The sequence below is a fragment of the Podarcis gaigeae genome (genome assembly GCF_964106915.1).
Source record: "Podarcis gaigeae genome assembly, chromosome: Z".
NCBI lineage: Eukaryota > Metazoa > Chordata > Lepidosauria > Squamata > Lacertidae > Podarcis > Podarcis gaigeae.
Window position 1 is genome coordinate 40,755,732 of NC_139691.1, and position 15,436 is coordinate 40,771,167.

At 41.7% G+C, this 15,436-nt stretch overlaps 1 protein-coding gene across 1 annotated transcript; it reads left to right on the top strand.

Annotated features, from left to right (window-relative positions):
• The first annotated feature begins 1,189 nt into the window (after positions 1–1,189).
• On the top strand, positions 1,190–13,357 carry FAM199X (family with sequence similarity 199, X-linked). The gene is made up of 6 exons (XM_083723036.1): positions 1,190–1,578; positions 4,858–5,077; positions 5,343–5,492; positions 5,996–6,157; positions 7,731–7,991; positions 9,348–13,357. Exons 1-6 carry the CDS (start codon positions 1,376–1,378, stop codon positions 9,516–9,518), a joined length of 1,167 nt encoding a protein of 388 aa, XP_083579162.1. The 5' UTR covers positions 1,190–1,375; the 3' UTR covers positions 9,519–13,357.
• The last annotated feature ends 2,079 nt before the right edge of the window (positions 13,358–15,436 follow it).

The window sequence follows — 15,436 nt, forward strand, 5'->3', positions numbered from 1 at the left end:
TCTTCTTCATCCTCGGTTGATTGAATTTCCCCCATTTCACCTAAGAGCTGCGGCTCTGGAGTTGTCTGCAATGGCACCAAAGTCTTAATCCTAGCTTCTGTAGCAGCAACCGCTTGCTGCACATTGTACGGAGGTGAGGCTTTGGAAGCGCCTTCCTGGTAGCTACAGGAGGGCTGCTCCTCATCTGGCACTTCTCGATTTGTCTTTCTCACTTTCTTTTTCGGTTCGGAGGATGGAAGCATTTCGGTACTCTTGAAACTCTTTGTCACACTCGGCTGGCCTCCTACCCTCTTTTTGGTAGCTGCTGCTGCTGCTGCTGCTGCTGCTGCCGCCGCCTCCTCTGGAGCCACAGTTGGTTTATCCGCAGGTGACGGAGGGAGGTCCACCATGGCCACTTCACCTTCCAAAGGAGCAGCTCTTTCGGCATCCAACATGCTTCCTTCCTCGTCGTCAAAAAGCCCTGCAAACGGGATCAAGCCATGGTCGCCCTCTCCGAAAATGTCACTCAAGTCGTCCTCACAGTCCATGAGGGAACTTTCATCTCTCGGGTTGACGATGAAGCAGTCTATGATGCTGTCGTCTCTCATCAACTCGTTGATAGTTCCCATATCAACACCAAATATATTTCCCTCATACACAGGGATGTTCTCCGTGTTGTCTTCCATCGTAACGCTGCTTTGGTGCCAGCAACAGCGCTTCGAATTTGGAGATTTCGGATAAGGTGGTAGCGTTGTGTCTTTGTCCCAAGGCTACCCAGCGCGTTATGAGCCTCTTCAACAAAGCACGTAGCCTTTTTATTGCAAACCTGAGTAGCACCGAGCAACAGCTGTGCTGAAGCCTCCAAACCAGGAGAGATAATTTGTTTCCCACGCCTCTCTTGTTTGCAACAGCCTGCAGCTAGCCAGACCGAGGCTAGTGCCCTCTTATTTTTTTACAATAAATTGAGCATCCGTGGCTCTAAATTTGCAGCCATCTAGTCCTTCAAATACTCTCGCGGAAACCATGCTCCCCGAATTTCGCTCTATTTTTTAAAACTCTAGTTTCAACGCCCACTTGAGCTCGCTGCAACCCTTGCCATTGCCCGCCTCCACGGCAGGGGGCGCTGCAGGGAGAGATATGGGGGGGGGGTAGAGACGGGCTTTCTTCTTTCTCCCCCTCCCCCCCTCCTAGGCAGGCGCGCGGCTGAGCAAGGAAGCTGGCGATAGAGGCTTCCGGTCCGAGCGGCCGCTGGATCTCTGACAGGAGGCTCCGTTTGGAAGCCGGCAGTGATCGCGGAGGAGAATCGCTTTCTTTCCCGTTATGGCGGCTCGGCTGAGCCTTCCCGTCGCGGGGCCCGCGGGCGCCTGAGGGACGCGTAGGCCCCGCTGCCTCCGCCATGGCCGGCGAGGAGCCGCAGAAGTTCCTGGCCCCCGACGAGCCCAGCGCCCTTCTCTTCTCCGCGCCGCCCCGCGCGCACGGTGCTGGCGGCGGCCTCGGCTTGTGCGATGAGGGGTCCGCCTGCCTGGACGTCAGCGACTTCGGCTGCCACCTCTCCTCCTGCCACCGCACGGACCCTCTGCGCCGACTCCACGCCCACAGGTGAGAAGGGGGGGGGGCGAAGGGTGTGTGTGTGTGGGGAGTGTGTCTCAGGTGGTCTTGTGAGCCCCCGATGCAGCGGTGGCCCCGTCGCCCGCCTACCTCGCAGGGTTGTTGTGGAGGCTGGGAAGAAAGGGATTGGGAGAGCCGTGGGAGTTCGAAGGCACCCCAAAGGGTCGTCGACATGGGTGTGAGGGGCTGCGGATCGTGCTCGCCCCGAATAGTTTCTCCCCCCCCCCCCCAGCTTTAAAAGCCTCTTAACTGCGTGTGAAGCTGTGGGGGAAAGTTAGACGTTTCCTTGTGGGAAGCCCGAGTGGCTATTGTAATACCTTCCCTATCTGGAAGAATGAATAGAGGGGGTTATCTTTTCATATCATCTTCTGCTTCAACATCTAAAGGGCCTCAATAATAATAATAATAATAATAATAATAATAATAATAATAATAATAATAATAAATTCTTCTGTAGTATTTAATAATGCAACATTTTCAGTAGAAGCCCCTATTTTTGTTTTTATTGATTTCCCATTGGGAAGAATGCAGGTAGGAGAATTCTCTCCACGGGATATTTAAATCCTGCACCCCAAAAGTCTCAGAGCAACACAAATTAATGGCGAGAGGCGGTGGGGGGATTGGTACCAGTCGCATCTGCACTGCGCATTGAAAAGCACATGGTGTTTGGGTACAAGGAGGCTAAGAAGACTGCTGTGGGTGAGGGGACTGTATGGGCTTTTAAAAAAAGTTTTCTTAATAAAACTAAGGAGAGACGGGATTAAATACTATATACTAACATATTGGCTTCAATACACTGATGTGGTTGAGGCCGAGTAGAAGCTAGGTAGGTTTGCCACTTCTTCTTTTTTTATAACCTGCTTGGCATGCATAAAATTAATAGGCAGAGCTGTCCCCATTGCTGATATATCTGTGCGAGGGAAAGTGTCACTTGTTCAATTTTTTTATTTGCAGTACTGCTGTTCAGGGCAGAGGATCAGGGCCAGAAGAGAAGGTGGCAACCCTTGCAGTGGGTAGAGATGGCAGCTTCTTTTCTAGCTGGGCTCCTGTGCCCTTAACATATTCCCACGGAAGCTTTTACACTGTTAATATTTGCACACTAAGCAAGTTTCTGAAATATGTTTCCTGACAAGCAGAAATTCAAGAAGTTCATTTCTTTTCTTTTTTTGTAGCAGAGTGAAGCCTGCCCTGTCTTGTATCTGCCTGTCATGTACAGGTGGAACTCAAAAAATTAGAATATCATAGAAAAGTTCATTTATTTCAGTAATTCAACTTAAAAGGTGAAACTAATATATGAGATAGACTCATGACATGCAAAGTGAGATATGTCAAGCCTTTATTTGTTATAATTGTGATGATTATGGCATACAGCTGATGAAAACCCCAAATTAACAATCTCTGAAAATTAGAATATTAAATGAAATAAGCCAAACAAGGATTGCAAATAGAGCAGTATTGGACCTCTGAGAAGTAGAAGCATGCATATGTACTCAGCACTTGGTTTGGTCCCCCTTTGCATCAATTACTGCCTCAGTGCATCGTGGCATGGATGCTATCAGCCTGTGGCACTGCTGAGGTGTTATGGAAGACCAGGATGCTTCAATAACAGCCTTCAGCTCTTCTGCATTGCTCGGTCTCATGTCTCTCATCTTTCTCTTGGCAATGCCCCATAGATTCTCTATGGGGTTCAGGTCAGGTGCATTTGCTGGCCAATCAAGCACAGTAATCCCATGGGCATTGAACTAGGTTTTGGTACTTTAGTTAGCATCCCCATAAAGCTCGCCTGCGGAAGAAAGCATGAAGTGCTCTAAAATCTCCTGCCACAGAAGTATCAAAACCTGGTTCGCCTGACCTGAACCCCATAGAGAATCTATGCGGCGTTGCCAAGAGAAAGATGAGAGACATGAGACTGAGCAATGCAGAAGAGCTGAAGGCTGCTATCCTGGTCTTCCATAACACCTCAGCAGTGCCACAGGCTGATAGCATCCATGCCACGCTGCATTGAGGCAGTAATTGATGCGAAAGGGGACCAAACCAAGTACTGAGTACATATGCATGCTTCTACTTCTCAGAGATCCAGTATTGCTCTATTTGCAATCCTTGTTTGGCTGATTTCATTTAATAGTCTAATTTTCTGAGATTGTTAATTTGGTATTTCATCAGCTGTATGCCATGATCATCACAATTATAACAAACAAAAGCTTGACATATCTCGCTTTGCATGTCATGAGTCTATCTCCTATATTAGTTTCACTTTTTAAGCTGAATTACTGAAATAAATGAACTTTTCCATGATATTATAATTTTTCGAGTTTCACCTGTAGGTACAGAACCCCTGATAGAGAAATTAAACAATGGTAAACTTCAGAAGGGTTCATGGCGGCCATAGAAATCAGTGAGACATTATTCCTGCTTTTTTGCCTGTTGGATCCCTGAAGCAGTTTGAAACACAAAAATTGCAAGATAAATACTTATAACAATAAAGCATTATACAATACTCAGGAATTTGCTTGGGGGGGGGGGTTGTTCTTGATTTTTTTTTTTTGTATCTTTATTTTAGGTCTGATTATGATTTATGTTTAAATTTTTCAATTTGGTCATGTATTTTTGATGTTTTATTATTTATGACTACTTTTCTTTGTAGTTGAGCAACCCCCCCCCCCCCCCATTTTGCAAGCCGCCATAAGCATGGTTTGAATTATGGAAAGGCTGCATACAAATAAAATGGTGTATGTATGTAAACAATTTCAGTTTACAGATATTAACACATCTGGATGCAGCAGCATATTGAAACCTAAAGTTTTGTCTGTGAAGTTCATTTGAAAAAGAGGTGCATTTACTTCTTTTCTGAAGCCTGGAAAGCTGCTAAGCTTGTGGACTTCTGATGGGATAATGGAGTTTATAGATGGGGCACCATTGCTTAAGAAATATTAACTCGAGGTCTAACTTAGGGCTTATTTTGTCATCTTTGGGGCCGTTGTCTGGCTCACTGTGAGCTGAACATGAACAATCCCTAATCTGCCATGTACCCTTTGTTGCTCCATAACTGGTGCATATTTTGAATGGCTGCTTTGAAGCTCGATGCAAGATATGGGGGATACACAACTTGCTTACTGCATGTTATTGTGCACTCAAGGTCTTAAGCAGATACCTGTCAACAGCTGTTCATCCTGGTGCTTAGGTTAGCTGGCTTTTAATTCCAAGTAAGCTAGCAACATTGAATGTTACTGAAATACTAAGGTCAAACGTGACTGCCATTCTGTTTTGCAGGTGGAACTTGACTTCATGTGGCACGAGTGTAGCCAGCTCTGAATGCAGTGAAGAACTGTTTTCGTCTGTCTCTGTCGGTGACCAGGATGACTGCTTCTCACTTTTGGATGATCAGGACCTGACATCTTTTGATTTGTTCCCGGAGGGTAGTGTCTGCAGTGATGTCTCTTCTTCCATTAGTACATATTGGGACTGGTCAGACAGTGAATTTGAATGGCAGGTAAAAATGCTTTTATAGGCTGTCCCATGCATTAATAAACTGCCGTGGTCTGTATAACAACATTGAAAACACTGTGTTTCCAGCTAGACAGTAGCCATAAGTCAATGCTGCTTTTCCTAACACAGTTGGCTTCCATGTAGCTGTGTTTAGGATTGAAGCCTTAATTTTCCGTATTTAATTCTAGTGTTTTAGTTTGTTGCTGAATGTTGGACTGCATTGCTTCATTCTGAAATTGATCGGATATATGTATTTTTTTGTCTATAAGTTGCCTGGCAGTGACATTGCAAGTGGAAGTGATGTGCTTTCTGACATCATACCCAGTATATCAAGCTCTCCCTGCATGCTCCCAAAAAAGAAAAACAAGCACAGGAATCTTGATGAGCTTCCATGGAGTGCAATGACTAACGATGAACAGGTAAAACCTTTTTGAATTTGGAGACTGCATGCTTGTAAACCAATTTTTAAGGGCTAAATTATTCATAGCAGATAAAACTCTGGTTTGTAACAGTAAGTGCTAATTCTCTTAATTATATAGAGGAGGTTAATTTATCAAGTTTTATTTTTCTGTGGTGTTATTCAAGGTATCTTGAATTGTGAAAGAGCTGACATTTATACCCTGCCTCCATCTAATTAAAAGCCCCCCAAAGGCCATCCATAATAGACTAAATAGAGGATAAAGCATAACAAGCAGATAGCAACTGGTAGGAAAGAATTGGGGAGGATAGACAGTAAGGCTTGGCTTGTTGTCTAAAGAGAGCAGAGATGATGCTACCCAAATTTCTCTGAGGAGGGCAATCCAAAGACAGGAGGCTTCAACCAAGAAATCCCTGTCCTCCTCTCACAACACATCTCCCCTTGAATGTGGGATTCTCAGTGAGCATTATTGGTAACTAACTACCTGTTCCATTGTTTTCTTAGGTGGAATATATTGAATATCTGAGTCGTAAAGTCAGCATGGAGATGGGGCTTCGAGAGCAGCTTGACATCATTAAAATTATTGATCCCACAGCTCAGATTTCTCCTACAGACAATGAGTTTATTATCGAACTAAATTGCCTCACTGATGAAAAGCTGAAACAGGTATGTGAAACTGAGCTTGAGATTCTTTTTAAACCAACTATTTGTCTTATTCTGGTATGCATGATCTTGCTGCATACTTCTATAAACAGTAACAATTAGTTGTTAATTTAAGGGCAACTGAAAGACTTAATGCATTTTATTTTGGAATGAGCTCTCATAAGGTAAAGCCCTCTTTGTTGGGCCCCTCAAGAGTAAGAATACATACTTCTACAATTGTGTCAGGGTTGTTCCATCCCTTTCGTTCTCCATCAGATTTTTTTTGTTACCCATATGTGTTTACTTGAAAACATTTCCACCATACCTTACTTAATAAAGAGATACTTATTGAAGGTAGTGGCCTGTGGATATCCTCGACTATCAGCATATTCTCTGGAGGTGGGGATCCTTGAATATCCTGGTCCCAGGCTACTTAGGGCTTTAAAGTATATTGAAAAGGAGGGGAAGTCATTGGTGTTGGTGGGTGAGCATCTACTCTTGGGTTTTCCTTTCTTTCTGCAGCAGAGTTCCTTTTACAGAAAAGTTTTCCTGCATCTTTTACTTCTTTACAGCAGCAGCATTGCAGCTCTTAGTGAAATTCCTATTACAGGAATAAACACCATTTGGTTCTGTTTCTCAGAGCCTTTATTGTTTACAAAACTTTACACTGGACATTTAATAAAGAAAACAAATAAAGCAACATAATATTTTTCTCTTTTAGCTATCCAGCCAGAGACCTAATGCTGACTTCACATACTCATTTACACTGACCCAGACTTAGTTGAGCACCTGTTGCTGGGGAAATTTTCTGTTCAAGACCATTTTCAAAAGTTTCTTCTAGAATATTCCAGCCATTGGACCTGGTAAAGCACCTGTGTGTCTAGTAGGGTTCCCCCTGTAGTTGCTTTTAAAACCAACTGAAGTTTCTGAACAAACTTCATATAGCATCATGTGGACCATACAGCACTAATTCAGGCCCCATCTGCAGTAGATATTCAAAGCAGTATCATACAACTTTAAACAGTCATGGCTTTCCCCCAAAGAATCCTGGGAGCTGTGGGGTTTTGTTTTTTAAGGGTGCTAAGAATTATTAGGGGATTCCTGTTCCCCTCATAGAGATGCAATTCCCAGACTTGGGGAGAAAGATTGATTGCTTAACCACCTAGGAATTTTAGTTCTGTGAGGGGAACAGGAGTTTTCCTAATAATTCTCAGCACCTTTAACTAACCGCAGTGTTCAGGATTCTTTGGCCAGAAGCCATGATTAAATTGGTATAATAGTGCTTTGGATCGAAACAAAATAAAAAAAATCCTTCCAGTAGTACCATAGAGACCAACTAAGTTTGTTATTGGTATGAGCTTTCGTGTGCATGCACACTTCAGCCCATACCAATAATAAACTTAGTTGGTCTCTAAGGTGCTACTGAAGGGAGTTTTTTTATTTTGTTTCGACTATGGCAGACCAACACTGCTACCTACCTGTAACTAGTGCTTTGGATGTTATTGTGTGGATGTGGCCTCAGTCTTTTGAAGGCCAGGTGTACCCAAGCACTTGCCACTTCGACTCTTCGCCTTGACTTCTTTCTTTGTGTGTTTAGGTCAGAAATTATATCAAGGAGCATGGCCCCCGGCAGCGGTCTGCAAGGGAGAACTGGAAGCGAAACAGCTACAGTTGTGGCAGTGCCAGTGGAGTGAGCGGTGCCAGCGCCAGCAGCAGCAGCGCCAGCATGGTCAGCTCAGCGAGCAGCAGCGGTTCCAGCATTGGCAACTCTGGTTCAAACTCCAGCGCCAACATGAGCCGGGCTCACAGCGACAGCAACTTATCTGCAAGTGCTGCAGAGCGAATCAGGGATTCAAAAGTAAAGCTTCAGATTCAGATGGACTTTTAAAAAACCTTATTAGTATACTTTGAATCATTGCAGTTAAAATGTAAATGCATTTACATGTTGCAAAAGCTCAATGAATGTTATTTTTTGAGGATTCCGGAGAAAAGGGTAGCCCACCTTTCCTGTAGTTAACTTGCAGCTTAATGAGCTCTAGCACTCTTTTATTTTGCAATCAGATTTGAAAGTATGGAATAAGAGCTAAAACAGCTTAAGCAAACTTAAGCTTAAGTATTTGTTAGCATTGTGGACAATTGAACTTTGAAAGATTAGCACTTTCAGTATAGCACCATCAGTTTCAATTACTCATATTTCTTCAGGAAAGCCATAGGATACTCCTGACCCCAAAGGGAAACTAGCTGTTAACTTTGGATTGTAGTCAAAGAAAATGTCATTAAGATTTCTCTTTTTTGTTTTCTTTTTAAATTTTTATATCTATACAATCAAAGGTGAAGGAAAGCAGCCATTCCTAAGTCAAGTCACGTTTTGAACCAAAGAAAGCAATGAATATGTTGTTGTTAAATTTATAGCTCCAAAAAAGAAATTGTTGGTTTTTTGGATTTATATACCACCCTTCCTCCTCAAGATGCCCAGGGCAGGAAACAGATATGCAACTTAAAAAAAGAAAAAAAAAAAGCAAAAACATTCTAAAACAGTTTAAAACATTAGGAAACCAGTTACAGTTACATTATTCCATCCCATCATTACAGGATTGCCAGAAACAAATATTCTTCAGCCACCAAATATCTGGGCAAACAGGAATGTTTTCAAATTCCTCCTGAAAATTAATAACGGTAGAGACAAATGTGCCTCACTAGGGAGGCATTCCAAAGCCAGGGAGCCACCACTGAAAAGGTCCTGTCACCCATCTTGCTATAAATCTGCTTTCAGGCAGATTTCTGTAAAGAGTCCTTTCTCATTGAACTTTGTGTAGGGAGGATAGAGTTGGCATATCTCTGTGGGTGGAGCCTTCCAGCGTCATCAGATTATTGCCATATGTAACTGGATATTACGAGGCATGTAGAAGAGGGTTCCTTTCTTCCTCTTCCATCCCAGTAAAAGATGCTTACCTGAAAATATTGGATTAGTTTTTGGCTGTATACACAACATCTGTTTAAAGCACATCTCCCCACCCTAGTTGGAACTGTGGTTTAGAGCTATGATGCTCAGTATCCTTAACAAACTACAGTTCCCATAATTCTTGGGGGAGGGGTGCTTTAAATGTATTGTGTGTACAAAGTCCTAGTTAAATATGTGCCTTGTTTTACAGTGGTGTGTACAGTTTTGTGTAGAGACTGGGATTGACTTTGGCCATTTCCTTTATTTTGACAGAAACGTTCTAAACAGCGCAAGCTTCAGCAAAAGGCTCTGCGCAAGAGACAACTGAAAGAGCAGCGGCAGGCTCGAAAGGAGAGACTGAGTGGTTTGTTCCTTAATGAAGAGGTTCTTTCTTTAAAAGTCACTGAGGACGACCATGAAAGAGATGTGGATGTCTTGATGTGACAGGGGTGTTTTTAAATTTTATTTTAAATCAGTGTTCTTTCTAAGCCTTAAGCCTATTATATTGTTTACATATACTTTTACCAAAATTTGGATTGGAGCTGGGACTAGTTAGCCTGTGTCCCTCATCTATAGTTTAAAAGCAAAAAAAGCATGTGATAAGAGATTAAGAGGATACTTTTTAAAAAATAAAAGGAACTAAGGCTAATTTATTTTGCTTTCAATTATCTGTGAGTACTTTACTGAAAAGTTTGCATTTCGTTTGTAATTCCGCCTTAACCAGATAGATATAATAGTTGTTCTTTGGGTAAGAGTATTTCCCCCCTACCTGCTTTTTGGCCTGAATGGCTTAATGTTATTTTCTTTAAAAAACAAAACAAAAAACTGCAACTCCATTAATAGTTACTGGGTGACATGTTCTCCCAGTGGACGTGGCAGGATTGCCCTTCCTTCTCCTCCCCATCTGCTCTGAAGGATCCCCCAGTTTTTGCAGTGCAGATTTTGGGAATGTTGGGGAGGGCTACAAGGGCAAGTCCTGTTTGCACAAGCAAGACACTACAGTTTGACGTCGCACATTTTTGTTCCTACTGCAATCATATCAAGGCTTTAAGGCTACACAAAATCATTTTTAGATTTTTTGAAATAATTATTATTTACTTTTTATTTTGCCCTATGCCCATAGAACTCAGGGCGGTTCGCAACATAAAATTACAATAAAAAAGAATACATAATACAAACAGAAACAAAGAAACCCCAATAATCCTCCCATGGCTTCATTTACTGCAGGGACTGGGGAACCTTTTAAGCCAAATGCACCCCATGACTAACGTATACGTGGCCCACAAGGGACTATTGAACCTGCGTTTCTGCTTGCCAGGGAATTCAAAACCAGGCAGGCAGAAAATGCTTGCAAGTGCCTGTCAGGCCATGAAATATGGCTACATATAGCCGGGTGGGTCATTCATGGTGTGAAGGCCTGATGTGGTGTTACAAAGCAATAGGACAATCTGGTGAAGAAAACTTCTAGAAACAAATTCACATTTCCTCCCTCTAGATGCATGTGTCTATATGTTCCAAATCACTGTAGTGTCATGTGCCTTAAAATTTATTTGAGACCTTTTCTTTAAAGTGAAGGTTTTGAAGAGAACATTGCAAAATTGAAATTAAGCAGATAACATTTTCCTGATGTTTCAAAAAGATAATAATGTTTATTTCTCAAAGCCCTGTTCAGCTTTTTGGGGGAAAAAGGCAACGGTTGAGAGATTTCCAGCCTGACCTTATGTTTTTGCATAAAACCACATATTTCTTTATTCAGTTTCATGGTTAAAGTGATCTCATTTGGTTAATATTTATGAGTGGCTTCATGCTATAACAGAGTTAAGCAGATGTGTTTAAAAGACATGTTTCACATCCTCATTACTGCTGCCTCTACATTGTTTAGCTTTCATAGCATGAATCTGTGGGAGATGCACTAAATTCATGTGCATCCTCCGATACCAGCTAGGAAGCACCTTCTTCCATTTCCGACTAAGCTCTGTTTATTTCACTTGAAGTGTTTTCGAACTGGTTAGTGTAAGCTACCGTTTGTCTAAAGAAGCTAACTCAAAGGTTGGTTTCTGATCTTGGCTCTTTTGCATAAACCATGGTTAAAAGTAACCGTAGTTCCCAACTCAGGTGAACGTGGCAAACTCTTAAAACTGAAGTGGATGTTACTGATCTCTCTACGGCCACACAGGATAAAGAGATAGAAATGGGGAGCAGGTTCATGCATGTAATGCTAAGCTGTAGTTTAATGTTTCTGAATCACATCTAACTTTTAGGAACTGATGATACTGTGGGTGAATTTCAAGTAGTTACAAGTGTTGGACATTCACTAGATAAAGGGATTTCTGCTTTAAAAGCGGTTCTTAATGATGTGATATTCCTGGCTCTAATTCTAAAAAGTTTCTACTAAAGTCTTGTTTCATTAGGCAATCACACATAACACACACACACATACCCCTCCCCCAAAGCAGGAAACATTTGTTTTGAAGTAGCTCATAGCTCACAGGTAAAATACTTTGGAGTAAATAGGATAAGACCACAGCAAAGCTCATCATTATGACAATTTTTATGAGTGTTTGATCTATTTTGCCTCCCTCCTAGATCTTGATTTTTGTAGCTGAATGGTTGCATAACACTTTATAGTTTCCCTTTAGACCCCCACCTCCATTAATCTCCATTTTATCGAGCACATAATGTACTGTGTTTAAGGTGCTTCTCTGTCTAAACTGAACACACTGGTCACTCAGTGAACATTCATTTTGAATTAAACTAGCATTGTAAGTGAAAATGAAACTATAGCTGAGCCCCCACCCCATTCATACACACTTGTTATAGAATGGAAGCAAGTTGGGGGGTCTACTTGGTAGACTTTTGTCTGGGTCCTATTTATCTTGAATGCTTTACAAGAAGCATAAATAATTTAACTAGTGCAAGTGAGCAAATACACAATTCACCTTATTTGGAATTGCTGATCTCACAAAGCTTAGAAGGAGCACTGAAAACTTGATTGGAAAAAAGTTGTTCTCTTAGCCTAATAAGATCTGTTTTACATCTTGTTCTTGCATCTGCATTGGTTTCATTTTCCAATAGAAATGTTTTGACTGAAATAAAGCAGTGACATTTGTGTAAGGCAGGATATAGGATGCTATACCCTGGTTCTGTTCAAAATGCTCACTGAAGTTGGCGATCTCAACATTTAAGATGATCTTGTGGTTCGCAATAAGTTTTTGTTTTGTTTTTTTCTGTATGTTGGTCAAAGAAAACCATAGAGAATTTCTCACACAAATATTACATCAGATTGTATATATGACTTAAAAAACCCTTAAGGCTGGTGTACAGCACTTGTAGAAAATCTTATAGGACATTAGCCAAATTTCTTACTAATGCTGAAATAAAAGGACCTGTTAGTGCTCATATTTTCCCCACCCCCTTGGCACACCTGCCTTCTAAATATTAGCATGCTGTTGACTTTCTTCCTTTTTGCAAACAGGTTTTCCCAGTAGATCAGATTCTCATCACTTATCTGGAAACCTTAACTTGTGGGTGACTAGCCTGTGGCCCTCCATATGCTGTTGGGCTGCAACTCCGCTGATCCCTCAGGCTGATGGGAGGTGAAGTCCAACTATACCTGGTGGTTGCACAGTTTAGCCACTTCAACATGTTCCATCTTGGATCAGTAGTATTATAATCCCTGTGTCTTGCAGATTATTTTGGATTATCATTTGTCATGTTGGCCAAAATCAGCGCAGCAGGGGGGCAATTAACACTATAACCTGAGCTGTTATCAGATCATGTGTATCATACTGGATTAGAATGCATTGGGTGTGTGTGTGATGGTTTGTGACCGGGGGGGGGGGGGAGAGATTAGGGAGATGCAGGGAGCATCAAATATGTTCAGAAACATGGTTGAGAGTTGCTTTGTAAGGGCCAATGGCATTGGCATTCTGAGGATGTGTGCTTCATAACCAAAGCAAAGAAGATGTTTACCTTTGGCAATATACTTCAGATGGTCTTAAATACAAATAGATATATTAAATCTGGACTATTTTCCAGGTTCTCTGCAAAAGTGTATTGTATGCTGAAATGCACATGTACATACAACTGTTTGCTGTACATTCTGTATCTGCTCACTATGATGTTTGTGGAAAACTCTGTTCTTTCTTTATTTTTTGATGTTGTGAAGGTTTTTCCCAATAGGGTACTGTTTTACTTTCCCCCCCCCTTAAGCCCTTAATTGTACTTTAAATTAGTGGATATGATAGTTTGGAATAATATTAAAAAGAAACATAATAATGCAACTATATGTGTTCAGTGCCATACTTGGATTGCTCCTACAGATAAATGGATTATGTGTACTATACGGTCATTGCATATGGTGCTTTGCAGAGTGAGTCAGGAAACACAGATAGATCCCTGTTCTCAAGAAGCTTACAACCTGATTCCTATCAAGTCAGACCACTGATTTACCAAGTTCAGTATCATCATGGACAGCTTTACAGTGTTTCTGCAGCACTCTTCCTATTGTCTTTAATTGCAACACCTTTTCCCAGGGACAGGGAGTGGTGGAAATGACAGAATTGGTGTGTCAGCATGGGCCCTCCTCAGCCTCAACATCTACCCAACAGCACCAACTACTTAATGCTGCCAGAAGGAATTTTTAAAAATGTGCTGTACAGTGGTACCTCGGGTTACATACGCTTCAGGTTACAGACTCCGCTAACCCAGAAATAGTGGAAAAAAAAAATTCCTTCCAGTAGCACCTTAAAGACCAACTAAGTCAGTTCTTGGTATGAGCTTTAGTTGGTCTTTAAGGTGCTACTGGAAGGAATTTTTTTTTGTTTTGACTATGGCAGACCAACACGGCTACCTATCTGTAACCAGAAATAGTGCTTCAGGTTAAGAACTTTGCTTCAGGAGGAGAGCAGAAATTGTGCTTCGGCGGTGTGGCAGCAGCGGGAGGCCCCATTAGCTAAAGTGGTGCTTCAGGTTAAGAACTGTTTCAGGTTAAGTACGGACCTCCGGAATGAATTAAGTACTTAACCTGAGGTACCACTGTACTGTTTTCCTCTTAATTTGCTTGCAAGCACCTTTAGTTTCCACTAGAGGGCATGCTGCAACCACACAAATAGTAAGCCTTTGGTTTAAAAAGCAAAAGTTATTGCTATGTATCAAGTAGGTGCAGATAAAAAATTTCTGGAATGCAAAACCACTCAGCAGAATTTTAGACACATAAAAAGGTGTTTGCCTGTTTGCTTTCTCCATGAGAATGTCGAAGGTAAAGTAAATCAGTTTACATTAACAGATGATAAAATGCATATGTGATGGCTTTTGCACGTGGGCACCCCCCCACCCCCCTGGACATACTTGTGTAGACCATCCTTTAGATATCAAATGGTATGTGTATTAGCATAAGGATCCTTGGAAGATGATACTGGGCAGCTCCTGTAAGTAAAGGTTAAATGGTGTTTTTAAATATGTTCTAGCAAAATGAGATCATGCTCTACTGGTGGCATCTAATTAACATGCCAAATGTGAAGTCTGAAAGACAACTAGATCTGGAGGCCATTTAGGTCAGCACTCTGCCAGATAGTGTCCAGTAGCTCCTGTCTTAAGACCAGTTCCCAAACTCACCGCACCTGCTGGACCACTTACAAATTGGTTACTGATTTTATTATTATCATTGCCTATTGTAGCAATTGTAATGCACTGTGCTCAATGGCTCATGGTTTTTAATTGTATTTTTATTGAGTATTACTTTTTTATTGTATTGTAATTTGAACGCCATAGAATAAAAATTGTAATACGGAGCAATAAGTCTTATACAATGTATAAGATAAAAAGAGGCAATACAAATACAATTAAGAATCAATATGGATGTTTAATGTGGGCATGTTGTGGATCACCTGATCACCACAGATCACAGTTTAGGAACCCCTTTCTAAAGATAGAGCACCATCTTAGTTTCCTGGTACTTTCCAAAATACGGGTACAATAGCCTAAAAGAGGCACAGTGAAACATTAGAGAAGGGGGCAAGGGAAGACTATGTCATCATTTCAATTACACATGTTTAGGCTGAGTTGCAATAAGAGCAAAGGATTAGGCACTAGGTTAGCATCTCCCAAATTATTGACCCCCCTTGGGGTTGATGGGACACTGCAGGAGTTGAATAAGGACATGAAGCAGTTACTCTGTCACTGAGATGCAGCCGTTCAAAGGACACCTATTTTAAACGACGAGGGAGAATGATCAGTGGATATAGGAAGCTGTCACAAACCAGGTCTCCACCTGTCTCAGTACTGTTGACTCTGGAGCTGTTTTTAAGCACATAGCTTCCTGCAGAGAATCCTGGAAACCGTAGTTTGCACTGAACACAGCT

What these genes read in the sequence shown, in the direction of transcription:
- FAM199X (XM_083723036.1), top strand. Translation starts at nt 1,376, where the DNA reads ATGGCCGGCGAGGAGCCGCAGAAGTTCCTGGCCCCCGACGAGCCCAGC. An exon ending in ACAGTGAATTTGAATGGCAG is followed by an intron (nt 5,078 to 5,342) that starts GTAAAAATGCTT and finishes TTTGTCTATAAG; the next exon opens with TTGCCTGGCAGTGACATTGC. An exon ending in CAATGACTAACGATGAACAG is followed by an intron (nt 5,493 to 5,995) that starts GTAAAACCTTTT and finishes TTGTTTTCTTAG; the next exon opens with GTGGAATATATTGAATATCT.